General features: G+C 42.2%; 1 protein-coding gene across 1 annotated transcript; it reads left to right on the top strand.

Annotated features, from left to right (window-relative positions):
* Window positions 1–12,570: 12,570 nt before the first annotated feature.
* LOC131238959 (arabinogalactan protein 1-like) lies at window positions 12,571–13,032 on the top strand. The gene is made up of 2 exons (XM_058236534.1): window positions 12,571–12,810; window positions 12,898–13,032. The coding sequence occupies exons 1-2, from the start codon at window positions 12,571–12,573 to the stop codon at window positions 13,030–13,032; spliced, it is 375 nt and encodes a 124-aa protein (XP_058092517.1).
* The last annotated feature ends 2,083 nt before the right edge of the window (window positions 13,033–15,115 follow it).

Genomic DNA, 15,115 nt, shown 5'->3' with positions numbered 1-15,115 from the left:
TTCCAAGATTCCCAATCTCAATTCCTTGGATAAAATCTCTTCAACTATGTTATATGATTTTATGTAGTAGATGGGTATAAGGAATGCTTGCAAATGAAGTAAAAAATAAGAACATTTTATTATATAAAAACCAAAAGAGAAAAGAAAAGAAATGTGCTAGTCTTTTGCTTCACTCGCGCATCTGATTCCATGTCTTTCTTGTTGGTAAACCATCACCAAATTCCCACTCTTGGGGTTAAATTTACTGGGTTGACTCAGTGACTCGGTGAGTTTTGATGTTCTTAGACTCGCTCATTTGGCTGAAAGGCTAGACTCTTATGTTAGTTTTGCAAATATATAAAAGTTAATGGTACTGACTCATCCTCCTTGCATGTGGCACTGTTGAATAGATATCCACACCATCTAAATTGTAGGTCTCATTGTAGATGGAGCCATCAAGCAATCTAAATGTACAATTAATGGTTAATAAATGGATGGTTAAAAGTAAAATAGAGAGTAGTTTAAATTTGAAGAAAATATAATCAGTTGGTTAGTGTTATCTCAATGCAAATTTTCGGTTATGCTCCATCCGAAGTTGGTGAGTAGCATCTAGATGTTGATTTTTTTGCATATTCCAGTATTGGAGCAATCATAATCCCATTTTCATTAATAAACTATGATAAGACATCATATTCGATCTCTGGGGATAACAATAGGCCTAAATCTAATGGTAATGATTCAATTTTTGCCACATGATGTTGCCTCTTTATGAATCCCATTACTTTGCTTAGTTGTTTGGTAATTTTATGGTATTTTGGTAATTATATACCATCTTAGTTTGTATGGATGATTAAAAGTTAGGTTATAAAATTATAAGCTTTTTTTTTTCTTTTCTTTTTACACCCACGCATACTTGTGGATGCTGGGATCCGTGTGACTTCGGGTTGGAACGATGTGCTTATGTGTGCCATTTGAAAAGTGTGTGTGATTTAATTGAAATGTAGGGGTATTATATTTTATTAGAGCCGCCACTAGCCAGTTATTCCAATTTCATAGTTAGCTAGACCCTATAGAAATATTAGGAGAAAGAATTTGAAGATTTTATATCCTAAAATGACACCTTGACATACAATTAAAAAATTCAAGTAAGAGACCACAGTTACAAAGAGATAAGGCGTTAGACACCCTCTATGCCCGTACAAACGTACAATCCCTATTTCACAGGATTAAACAAACAATTAGGGATTAGAGTTAGCTCTTGTTTACTAAAGAGGCGCAAATGAGTGGAATACAGTGTTAATGCACCATCGTTGCCAAGTAGTAGACCGAGTTATATAAATCTACCCTGACTCACTCACTTGTTGAAACAAAAATATGTCCAGTCAAATCGATCTTTTGATGGGCAAGATCTAATGACTCGGCAAGGCACAGAGCATACACTCAAATTGACTGAGTAAAAATGCGATGTATGCGATGCTATGTTGATGATGAGCAAGGGAGATCGAGAAGGGAATAGTTGTTGCATGATGCTTTATGTGGTTTGGATGAGACTAATCAAGCTGGATGGTAAGATGGAAAGTTGTTTCACAGGGCCGGATTGAGTGGTTTTTATTGGGGTTTTGTTTACTTAGGTGGCTGGAGGATGTGTTGGGTTAGGGTGATTTAGGATAAACTCCTTTCCTTATATTCTCTCCTCCTTTGGTTAAGGGATGGAAGCTCTCTGAGAGAGTTAAGGAGTCTAAAGATTTTTATGAGTGTTTCTAAGTGCTTTGGAATGAAAGAGTAGGGGGCTATTTATAGCCTCCTGGCCCTTTTTTTTGGTAATTGTTGGAGAAGTTGAGGGTAAAAAGGCTTTAATGGGTAGGATTTAAAATCTCCATGTAGCGAGATCTCAACGGTTAGATGAAGTGATAAAATTGTAATTTTAGTTGAAGGAGGGATAAAGAAGTCATTCTACATTTCTGTACGACTGCAACTAGATTCAGGGCAACCCCACATGCTTTGCACCCTCTCCTTCCAAGGTAAGAGAGTTGCCACGTGGTAGACGGCGGTGCCTCTTACCAAGGCAAGAGAGCTGCCACGTGGCAGGCGATGCCCTCGGCGCCACCGTCCATGTGGCTTGCTCCCTGCTTTGGCAGGGAGTCCACTAGCATGTTGTGTAGCCCCTTGGTCCTCCCGAGTTTATTTTTCTTGGGTCTGATTTGACTAGGTTGAGTTGAATGGGTTTGACTGGGCGAGTTGACTGGTTGGGTTGACTGGGTTCGATTGAGTGGATTAATTAGGTTTGACTAGCTTAGTGGCCTAGGTTTGCCTAGCTGGGTTGATTGTGTTTGACTAGTTGGATTGACTAGGTTTGATTGAGTGGGTTGACTGGGTTTGACTAGCTTGTCAGCCTTGGATGGGTTGTCTACAAATGCCCTTCTTTAGTAGAGGTTGCAATCAAACGAATGCCAAAGCGAGTGGACACTCCACCATCCTTAGTCAGACTTAGAGGTGGTTCAGATTCATTATCTTCTTTAGTGTCTATGTCAGTTGATTTTCTAAAAATAGATAACTCGCACATCTCACAAGGGTTTGTGGAAAATATTACGACTTTCCCCATGCTTTTTGTGGCATTATGGGCAACCACTCACAACACTTTCATACCTGATCGATATTGACATTGGAGTGTATCTAGAAAGTAGTGCCCCTGTGCTTTTTTACGGCCTTACGACGATTTGCCTACTGACTAGATCTGGAATGATTGTTGCTTCCCTAATCACATTAGGAGTACTTGCTTCGCTTGATTATCAAAGTAGTTAATTGCCCTGCATTTTTTTTTTTTGCAGCCTTACAGGAACTCACTACGCTAACTTAGGCTGGATTAAGTTTCACGAATATTCCACAACTAGGTTTGTGCGGGTGACCTTTTTTGTATAATCTCCTTATTTTGACACTGAGGTTATAAATCATCTTTCCACTATTCAAACAGTTTCTTCTGACTGGGACTTCTCTTATCATCCATTCCTACATTAAGCATTTCATACAACTATTCTGACACTAGAGTTTAGATCGATCATACTTTGTAGGCATACAAATCCAATAGTTTTAGGGAAACTGCGAGTTGTTGAATCTTATTTTGATGTTGCATTGGACTCCTAGGGAGTGACACTCCGTGGAGGTTTTAGTAGAAATGATTTTGTAAATAAGTCCAGCTCGCATGGTCACCTCCACTGGGGATGCCTATGGATCTTCCGTGCGAGCTGGTTTTTTATTGATAACAAGCTAAGGGTCTGGTCCATCTTTTTAAAGATGGATGGCTACGATCGAGACCAATTTTTATCCGAAATGTATTTTTGTGGTTTCTAAAGCAGGTTTACACCTGTCATTTTGCAACTTGATTATTGTAATCAAGGCCAGCTCTGCTAAGGATATATGTATTCTTTTTGGATTTCAAACATGTTTGTCTGACCTAGTTGCTTTGCAGTTTGATGGTTATGTCAAACTTACCCGAGATGATCTTGATCCATCGTCTCATGGTTAACAATTGCGATGGAGATTCGAATCCATTAGGGATGGTCTAGGTCTATCATTTCATGTTTATCAGTCATGATTAGGTTTTGGTTTTATTTGAGTGAGTTTAACCGATAGCCATGATTAAGGTTTTGATCTGCTGGAGAAGTTGATCGGTTCCATCATCTTAAGTTGCGGCTAGGCTTACTGGGGATTTCTCATTATTAAGACTTTATCAGGGATATATTTTTAGTGATCTGGACCATGATCAACAACTGTGATCACAGCCACTTCGAGAATATATTTTTGAAAGATGATTCTGTAATGACCTGGGATTTTGGGTGCGTGTACACATGCACGGGAGTACATATACTTATATTCTTTCAAGCATACATATGTAAGTCCATCAATCTAGCACATTTTAACTGTCCATCTAGATTCTAACCTAAATTTGACTCTTGTGAGTAATCTTTATCCATAGATCAAGTCATCCAACCGTTGATTCTTAAATAGACCATCACATCATCCTAAAATCAACCCTACATGCGATTTAAACATTTACACATTATCATCAATGAATCTGAATGTTAGATCATGACCCTAGTATATAGATGAATATTTTATACCATTAAAACCAAATTCTAATGGGTAGAAATACACCATTCATTATCTCAAGCTTTCAATGGTGTATATGTTCATACCTGATACTAAACATTAGAAAACTGACTTCTAGGAAGTCGATCGCAATGAAACTTTAAATAATGTTTTGTTAGAGTAGTTAAGCCGTACATTATCAATTTCGAGACCTAACTCGCAAGATCGACCATCCATCAGATTTTGCATCATATTCGTTAGATGGCCCATCCGAAAATAACACAACGATTCTCGTTGCAACCCAAGAAAAATCCCAGACGAATCCATCGGTTTACATCTTAAATCAGGGTATGCCTTGGCCAATTTTCAGAGCCTATGGATCATATAGAATTCTATGCAATCTTCAATTTTTAAAAAGGATTTGACAAATTGACTGTAAACCTAATACTATACGCTCTCACCTAGATGAATAACAATTTGTAAAACTATTGATGTTTCTAATGTCTTGGTTAATCGGACTGTTGTCTGAGTGAGGGTTCAACTTTTGGGTTGTTTGAAAATATCGCCACTGTTCGAAAATATCGCTAACAGTTGGTTAGGGCCTTGGCTTAGTCCCATATCGGATGGATGAGCGCTCGAGACCCTGGCTATAAGTGTGGTTCCACCCTTCCCTGTAATAAGGCATTTTATGGGAAACCCCGGAACTAAAACTGTGAGGCCTTGGCCAAAGTGGACAATATCAGTACAGTGAGGGTTGGGTCGTTACAATGTTACTACATCTTGACGCTCTAAAGGACACCGTGACAAGTTTAACTTGAAATTTTATGGCAATCAAACCGTTGATTTTGAGTTCAAACCCATTATAACCGTCTGAGTTAGAATAATAGATTCTATGTGAATCTATCTGCGTGATGGGTGGGCCACTGGACAAAATGACCACTATGGACGTTGTCGTGCACACAACTCTATAATTTCACAAGACAACGCACACAAACAACCTATGTAACACCCTGATTCTCATAACCTGAGGATGTTCGCTTGAGTACGAGAATCCCGAGGGTTACGTCATACAATGCAACTACCATCCATCTAATGTCTAACATATTTCATAATATCGAAATATAACTACTGTATAAACTTGTTAAAAAGAGTTCAACATACGTGCATGGAAATAAAGGAGTAAGGGAAGATCCCACAGCATGGGATTTTTAATTACAATTCTCAAACTAAGGAAAACGAAGATAATGTCTAAAACATAAAAGTAAATCTATATCCTATATTATCAGTTGAGCCCTATATCAGCATACGGTTCCTCCTCTCCACACTCCTCCTCAGCTGCGCCAGGAATATCATCATAGGCGCCATCTTCCTCCCTCATACCCGTGTCTATTTGGTGCAACCGCACAATTGGGTGAGTGAAAACTCAGTAGAAATTTTCTGCCAGGATTCATGCATATCATGTCATTCCAAAGCAGTTTTAACCACACATATGCAATCATAATGAAGATAATATAACTTGAATGTAGATGTATGGATGTATGAATGTGTGCTCAAGTCACAGATCGGGGGATACACATCCAGCTATCAAAATAAAAGGGTCGCCCAATGAGAACTAGCCACCAGGAAAAGACTATAATATATAGATCACCCAAGGAGAACTAGTGACTCAGAAAAAACTATGTAATATAAATCACCTAAGGAGAATTAGTCACCCGAAAAAGTATACAAAGGTACGCCTAAGAAGAACTAACCACCTGAAAAAGACCATGTAATATAGATCGCCCAAGGAGAGTTAGTCACCTGAAAAAGTACAAAAAGGTACACCCGAGGAGAACTAACCACCCGAAAAAGACCATGTAATATAGATCGCCCAATGAGAATTAGTCACTCGGAAAAGTACACAAAGGTACGTCCAAGGAGAACTAACCATCCGGAAAAGACCATGTAAAGCAAGAGCGCCCAAAGTGGCACAAATGTATATAATCTGGGAGTTTAACTAAAGTAATAGGACTTACAACAAATTAAACAGAGTGAGGCTTACATTGAGTACTCGGAAAAGCTCATATGTCATACGTGAATGCATGCACCATGATACTCATGTACACTCCATATGATTAACAAGGTTGCTTTCATAGGCATTGTCAAAGATCACAAGATATTAAACATCCCAGCATGATTTTAATCATAAATTCATTTACATTTCTCTAAGTCCAAATGAGGGCCCATAAACATGACATTTCAAGCATACTAAATTAGTGACAGATTCATTCTACTTCATAAGAAAGGTGATGTTCCACACCTAGCATTCGTTGTACAACTTGTGAGATAAAAGGAATGGAAGCATCATGACTATTTTCTACTACAATAAAGCTATGTCCAAAATTGGGTAATTGCTAGGATAACATAGAGAATGCAAGACTAAACCCTAATCATATAATTATGAATTGTAGGACTCGAGTAGTAGAAGTTAATGTAATATCCCATGTTCATCAATTCCAAATGAAAGTCTAAAGAACTAAGTTACCATTTGCAACATTCTAATACTATATTAGATCCGATTTATAACTAACCTAGTATATACAAGGGGTTAATGGAGCAACTCACCATTAGAATAGAAGCAATATCTCTAACCTCTTAGTGCAACTAATATAAGTACACATGTACATAAGCAATTTCAAATGGGGCATAATGAGCATAATACGATTCTTATAAGATGGATTAAAGTAGCAAGATTCAAGACAATCCTACATAATTATCAATATCAATTCAAGATTTAAGGAAGCAACATTAACACTTACACAATTATTTGGTCTTCATACTTTTAAGCTTAAGCTATTTTAGAATTCAATGAAATGATGAAGCCATATGGGATATCCCTCACCTTGAATGAAGTTTCCTCTCGATTTGAGACGTTCTTATGAGGTGGATAAATGATCCTAAAAATCCAAGTAGGTGTAAGTCTAGAATTCTACTCCCAACACACATATAGCCTAATATTAATATAAATCTTAATTTCTACTCACCTATTGAGACTTGTTGAAGGAAGGAGTGTCCTTAAGGTAGACACTTTCAAGTAGTTCCTGAATAGGCGTTTACAAGATAACAGTGAGCTGCCACTGAGTTGACTCAGTTGAATCTTTCAACAACAAGCTAATTGAGATGGATTTTAAAATAATTACAGATTATAGGATGATATTACTGATTTTCCTGAGTCGATGTTCTCCAAATCCCCTCTAGATAGTCCTGTAACAGTTTTATTTCAACTCAGTTGGGGAACTGGTTAAGTTGACTCATGACCGAGTCGAGAGAGAAATTTCAAATGTAAATAGTAGAGCTTTGGTTTATACCTGGATCGGGGTCATTCTACGTTGCTGATGAGGTATGATTATCTTCCAAAGCAGTCTGTTAAAGACATTCTTGGATATACCAATTCACGTGTTATTACTAAGTCGACTCAGTCTAGTTAGAACACTATTGACTCACTAGCAGCTTAACTTTGAAAACTCAGTCGGATAGCAGTCCGTTACCTGTAATGGTTTGTTGTTTGAGGAGGTTTTATGGCTAGTTAGATCTTCCTGATCCGCGATAGGCAGACGTTGCTGGAGACGAATGACCGTGTTAGTATGGTCGGAATTTGATGGGGGTCGACCTGGTCTCTGGAAAGTCGAGTTGATGTAGAATCGGAGATCCTCAACTGAGTGGAAAAGAACCCTGGGATCAGACCGGTTGTTAGGGTTGACGGAGTCCTCCCACGCTGATTCCTCCTCAACAGGGGACGGGTTAGGACTTACTTTCACTGACTCAATTCCAAGGTGACTGAGTCGAGTTGCTACAGAGCATGCAACTCGCACCAACGGCCGATGCTATCTCTATCCCATCTTCTTCCACTCACTCAATCTTTGTAAGACCCGACCCGAGTTCATGTGTGTGCATGTGTGTGTAGAGGTATGAATTTCATTTCTCTTGGTCCCGCGGTCCTACCAGTTGAATCCCGGTGACCTACGACCCTCGGATAGTATTTGCAGTCATCCTTAAGTCTGGTCATGTAGACCCGACTCGGATCGAGCCTAAACCTATGCCATCTTGATCACATCGTCGTTGCGGTTCTGATGACGCGTCTTGTGCATCCATCCAACGTGTAGATCATAAGTTGTGTGCATTTCATTTTCTAACCCTTGATCATGATCATGTGGCCACCTAGAGGTGGTGTGCATGAATTTTTAGGTGGTCCCATCTTTTAGTACAAGTTACAACACACACACTACACGCACACTACCCAAATCCCATGTTCTACACTACCCATCAATCATACACTACCCACAACCCTAACCTATAGCCTCCCTTAGGTCCTCTTTTGCTAGCCTATCATTATCTCTCTAACCAAAGCCCCATTTCTCAAGAGAAACAGCTGAAATTTCTCATCCCTAAACAAGCTACAATCATTTCCTTCCTACAAATACCTCTCTCTCTCTCCCTCTCATTTCCCCTCTTTTCTTTTTCTTCCTTCTTGATAGAAGAAGGTGGGACGTCCCCACCTCTCCCTTTCCATTTTTCAGCCTCTTCTCTCCCTAAGCTCTCTAAATCCATCCATCACAAGTTCAACTCATCCATCCATCCATCTCCCTTGGAGTGTTAGGAGCAAGAAGACCTAGATTTTTGTAAGGATCAAGGTGGGTGCTCTCCATATCATGTAGATCCTTCCCTCTTTCTCATTTGGGATGTGTAGGACCCACCAATCAATGGTGGAGATCCTACACAACCTTCTAGATGTGGCCATTGGGCCCATCTTGTGCATGTATGTCCATGCATGGGGATTCCCTTGATGAATTCCTTTCATGGGGATTTCTTCTCATTTCTTAGGCATGATGGGTCATATAGACCCTTGCATCATGGTTGAGATGGCATCTTAACCATTCATCTTAGATCTAGGCCATGCATGATGAAATCCATGTTGTATATTGTATATGTATAGTATATGTCGTTGTGATTGTGTTGGGGAAGGGTCAATAGTGGCAGAGCCTTCCCCCGATGGCCGGATATCGTTCCTTTCCTCTCCCCTTCTCTTGAATTTCTGATGATGTAGGTGTGGTCCACTTAGTGGGCCTGGATTGTCCAGGAAAGCCCTGTAAGAGTGGGACATGCATACCCAACCTACACTATGGTTAGGGTGTCCCATTTGCCACCCTAAATGTTGCATGCAAGAGTGGAAAATTTTAAATTTGATATAGACAATTGTGTGGCCCACTAGGGTGGGCCATGGCACCAAACTTATGGGCTAATCCTTTCCTTAAATGGTTCCTACATTTATTTTAATTCAAGAATGTATTGCTGTCTAGATTTTTAGGACAGATTTCTATTAATTTTGGGCCTGAAATTGGGACTGATTGGGGGTCTTTTCATACCCATCAAATATACTTTTCTGAAATGTGGGGATCTCACCTTAATGTTCCCCAAATTTCAACCCCATATGACCCTGATTAAGGTCCCAAAGGTGTGGCCCAAGTGAGGTGGTTAGTTTGTAATTTCTGCACTATTCTAGCAACATATCAATGTGGAATTGCTTAAATATAAAATAATCTTTCCACTGGTGGGCCACATCCGTAGACCCCACTTTGTAGTACACATTGAGGGGACACAAATTGTTTTTTCCTAATTTTTAGAGGCCATTAATCCACAAAATTGGAAGCTCAGATCAAGGCCTATCAAAAATCTGCACTAGACAGATTTTCTGGATAGTCTGTTTACCTTAAATTAATTAAAATACTTCTGCTAATTCAAAAAGTATGAAATTTTACAGATAGGTGGCCCACCTATAGTAGGACTCACCTGCTAAGTTTTGGGGTCAACGGACCCATGTGCTGACCGTGGCGCAGGCTTGACCGGCCCACCAGACTGAGACACCTAGGCCGTGGCGTCCAGCCATAGTCGGGCCGTTCACCCTCTTTGTGGGCCCACCGTGATGTATTTGTTATCCCCACCATCCATCCATTTGTGGTCCATGTGGGACATGCCTATCTCCCTCAGTGGCATCCATTTTCGGGACCCATTTGGTTGTGTCTTTGGGCTAATTTCCCAGGCCCATAGGACCTTCCACCTTGGGACACATAGGCCCATTGGACTGTTGCTGGACTTCCAGTCTAGCAGCATGGTCCACCTGATTTATGTGTGTGATCCATTACACTCATCTAGTGGGACCCTCAGGGGCATATGTGGGCCACTAATGAACATAAACTTAATTTATATTTATTATTGCTGGACTCCAGCAAGCGCAGAAATGGGTGGGCTAGAAATTCCAGCAATAAGCCCATATTGACTACCTTTAATGGTATGATTTGGGGCAACATGACCCACTAGATTTAAGGATGAATTACGCACATAAGCTTACCATTTCCTGAGGTGCAATTGGGCTTCATTTGTATACACTAGGAGGCCCACCTCTATTGGATTTTATTTTGGATCTATGTTCATAGTTTTGGTTGGACTTTGTAGGCCCATTTATCTTTGAATCTTTTAGCTAGGTCCCTTGACCTGTGGGCCTGTATCTCACTACTTATTGTGATGGGTTTGCGGGCCATAATGTGCAAGTAGTTGGGCCCTTGGTTGTCCACCAAAATAACCTTGTATTTGGGCCAAGTTGTGAGGCCCAACTCACTTGGATAAAGAATAGAAATTGCTCACATGGTTTGATTACCGTGCTGCCCACTAGGCCCACCACAATATGTGGGTTTATGACCTTTGTGGTTGGGCCCAAACCTTGCTTAAGGGCCCACCATATTGCCTATGTGTTGGGTTTGGTGTATAGCCCGATAAGCCAAGGATTTGCTTAAGCCTTGGGCCTTGTTTCTTATTCGAGTACTAGTGGGCTACCTTTTGGGACCCAGTTGAGATTAGATGTCCTCCTTAGTGGCCTTAAGGTAAGCCCATAGGGCTGTTATAGGTGGTTGAAGGCCCACATTGGACCCTTAATAGGACCGCTTATTCATTTAGGCTTATATATGCCCCTTCTTAGCCTTGTGGGCTACCCCAAAGTATTGGGCCCCCACTAGAAGATGATCCCTTAGTAATCTTGTCTAAATACCTAGACTTGTTTTCCCCCCTTGGGAAGGAGGAGTATGTTCTAAGTCTTCATTATCGTATGGCACACCCTCATGACCCATATACATCATAGTATGATTGGATTGCATTGTGTGTGTGTGGTCATTGGGTTGATATGATGGAGGGATGGAGTTTTCCCTCTTATGCACATTGAGTGCTTGGAGTTAGTGCATGATTGGTATGCAGGATTCATGTATTTGGCATCACATCTCATGGATATTATTGCCCTTGCTTCATCAGGCCCTTGCATCCACAGGGGTATTCATGGATGATCGTATGTGGACATTGTAAATATATTATTTGAGCATTAGGGTGCATAGGATATCCCTGGGTGAAAAGTCCTAAACCTTCAAGGTACCTAGAAGGTGCCTCATCGCTGTGATCGAGTGAAAATCATGAGCGCCCGAGTGCCTTACACCATTAGGCCGCGTCTCTCACTATCGTGTAGTCGGTTGAGATGAGATGTGGCCTTATCCGCCTGAGTGAGAGGGCATGACTAGGCTGAGTCTGACAAACTCATGAATGGTTCCGCTACCATTGAGCTTTGCTGGTGATTGGCTGTCCACAGGTGGGTAGCGTGGTCTTTTACGCTTGTTAACTGTGCGGTCTTGATAGCGGTAGTCATCCTGTAGTATATCAGACCCCGGTGATATTCTTTATGATGGAACTATATTGGATAAGTGGTCTGGTTATAAGCATTGGCATCACTTCCCATTGCATGCTTGGGTGTGGCTTCCTACATTCATGGCTTAACCTTGGTAAGGCTAGTGCTATTGGCATTGATCATGTTTCCCTTCTGTATCTCCTATTATTTTTCTGCACACCATTGTCACACACTTTCACCACCCTCTAAGCTTTCTATAAGCTTATGCATGATTGATGTGTGTAGGAGATCCTAAGTCGGGTCGTAGGGGTAGAGCTTGGATAGGGGTTGAGACGAGGACCCTAGTGTTGTAGATCTCCTTCCTTCTTCTTTTGTCATCAGATGTATTTCTTTTTAGCATTGTATTAAAGATCAAATTTATAGAGAATTTTGTGATGTGTGCCTTTGTTATTTCTCAGATATACTTGCTGTGATCTTGGGTATGATCGTATTGGAATGGATATATGGTTATAAAAATCCTCCTTGTAGGATCCCAAGATCGGAACTTGTCTCTAGAGCTGAGAGTGGGGTATTACAGAAGCTGTTGCGGCCAGAACCGACTTTCGGGTTCCTTGTAAGTCCGGTTACTGAGTCTGGGACGTGATAGGAGTTGGTATCAAAGCATAGCAAGTAATTCTGGAATAACTTGGGATAACATCGCATATCTACTGCGAGCCTAGGATAAGTAGTGTCTTGAGAGCCTTTCTTTCACCTCATTTGATCTTGTAATTGTTCTGATCCCTTGCGTCGTCATTTGTTTGTAGACGATGCCGTCTAGGCGTGATGCCTGTGGCCATGGTTCCCACGGTCGAGGTACGAGAGGTAGAGGCACTCATGATACTCGGTCGACCCGAGCACACCCTACTCCACCCATCGTGGACCCTAGTCTTGATCCTATCTCTGAGGTCATAATTCTGCCCCCTATACCGCCTATTCCTCTGCCCGAGCCTACTGTTCTGGTTACAGAGGCTCCATCTCCTTCAGCCGCACCCGTGCCTCCACTTGAGGCAAGTGCTGGTCCCGTGTTTCCAACAGTGCCAGTCGGTGCTAAGCATTTCCATTAGTTAATGCATATCATCTTTGCTACATTGCAGACTCATCAGCCTACAACCATCCCAGTTCCCGATCAGATCGATTTGCCAGGCGCTAGCGCTATTTCTAGAGAGTTTAAGCAGCATGACCCTCCGAGATTTAGGGGTGAGCTTGACCCTTCTGCCGCTGAGGCTTGAAGCATAGAGATAGAGAGGATTTTTGACATGATGCAGTGTCCGGCTGACCAGTGTGTTTCCTTGGTGACTTTTCTTCTTCAGGGCGAGGCCCGTCATTGGTGGTCATCAGTGTCGAGGATGGCCGGGCCTCATTTTATTTGGACTTGGGAGCAATTCGTGGTCCGTTTTGATCAGAAGTTCTTCCCCGAGCATGTTCAAGAGCAGAGGGCTATGGAGTTTAAGACTCTGGTCCATGGCGATATGATGGTGTCACAGTATGAGGCCCGTTTCTTGGCTTTGTTTAGATTTGCTCCTCATCTCACTGGTGACGAGAAGATGAGAGCTCGCCGTTTTTAAAATGGTTTGCGACCCGCGCTCTGTAGCCGTGTAGTAGGCCATTATTTGAGAACGTTTGATGAGGTCGTGCATAGAGCCTAGGTTTATGAAGACTGGGCCATAACCCAGAGATCACGAGAGCAGAGTTTCGGTGGAGATCGAAGAGGAGAGCACCAGCCAACAATTCCCGTCAGCACCGTCAACAGAGATGGAGGGGCATATTAGAGTTTCGGCAGCCTGCGACATGATAGCAGCTTCCTCATCATCATCAGTGCAGCCAGCCACTTCATCTTTCGGCCCTTTTTTCGGTGTTTGCTATGGTTGTGGGCAGACTGGGCATCGGAGGTGAGATTGTCCTCTCCCCTTGTAGTAGTAAAGGCCAGCATAGTTGCCTCCTCGTCCTCCTCAATAGCAGCATCAGCAGCGAGCGCAGCTTCCACCTCTCACTCCTAGGGTTCCTCCTTAGTAGCAGAGGCAACCAGGTAGACCTCTCCAGTGGCCACATCAGTAGCAGCAGAGACAACAGCAGCAGTAGAGGGGATATCCACATGTCCAGTCCCTAGGTCGAAAATGTATCGTGGCTGAGCAAGTGCAGACTCAGGATCCATAGTCTTCTGGCTTGCTTCCCTTGCTAGCTCAGGGTAGATTTTATTCTGCCAGCAGGCGCAGGGCCAGGACCCGCAGTCATCGACCGACGGAGTTGTCGAGGGTATTCTTCTTATTTCTGCTTGTATTGCCCATGTTTTGTTTGATTTCGGCGCTTCTCATTCCTTTGTGGCTGAGCAATTTTGCCGATCGACTGGTATTCCATTGGGGTCCACGTTTGAGGCCTTGGCAGTTTCGACTCCCTTGAGGAAGTCTGTAGTATTAAGGCGTCGTTGCCCTTCTTGCCCGGTGTCATTAGGTGAGATGTTCCTTCCCGTCGATCTGTTCGTGATGCTGATGGCAGGTTTTGATGTTATCCTAGGTATGGACTGGCTTGTGCAGTATTATGCTATCTTGGACTGTGCCGCGAGGACAGTCATGTTTCATATTCTCGGCTAGCCAGTGTTCTAGTTCGTCACCGAGCCCAAAGGAGAGCCGTTGTCGAGTTTGTTGGCTTGTGTCGTCGAGGATTCTGTGGCAGGGTGTATTGAGCAGCTGTCAGTTGTTTATGAGTACCCGGATGTGTTCCAGGAGATTTTGGGTTTGCTGCCGCGTTGACAGATTGAGTTTCAGATAGATTTGGTGCCCGGTACTGCACCTATCTCAAAGGCCCCCTACCGGATGACACCATTAGAGTTGAGGGAACTGCAGGAGCAGTTGGATGAGCTCCAGGAGTTGGGTTTTATTCGTCCCAGCAGTTCACCTTGGGGAGCCCCGGTATTGTTCATGAAGAAGGATGACTCATTGAGGCTTTGTGTGGATTACTATGAGCTTAATAGAGTCACTAGCAAGAACCGATACCCGCTTCCTCGTATTGATGATTTGTTTGACCAGTTGAAGGGTGCACAGTTCTTTTCCAAGATAGATTTATGCTTTGGTTACCATCAAATTCGGGTCCTAGAGGAGGACATTTCGAAGACAGCATTCCTGATGCGCTATAGTCAATTTGAGTTCTTGGTCATGTCATTCAGACTGACCAATGCACCCCCTGTATTTATATAGCTGATGAACGAGGTCTTCTGGCCTTTCCTCGATCAATTCATGGTAGTGTTTATTAATGATATTCTTGTGTATTCGAGGACCCGAGAGGACCCTGTAAAGCACTTGCAGATTGTGCTAGAGA

Source organism: Magnolia sinica, chromosome 3 (assembly GCF_029962835.1).
Source record: "Magnolia sinica isolate HGM2019 chromosome 3, MsV1, whole genome shotgun sequence".
Lineage (NCBI taxonomy): Eukaryota > Viridiplantae > Streptophyta > Magnoliopsida > Magnoliales > Magnoliaceae > Magnolia > Magnolia sinica.
The sequence above is the reverse complement of the archived record's forward strand: the minus strand, read 5'-3'. Positions and strand labels throughout refer to the sequence as shown.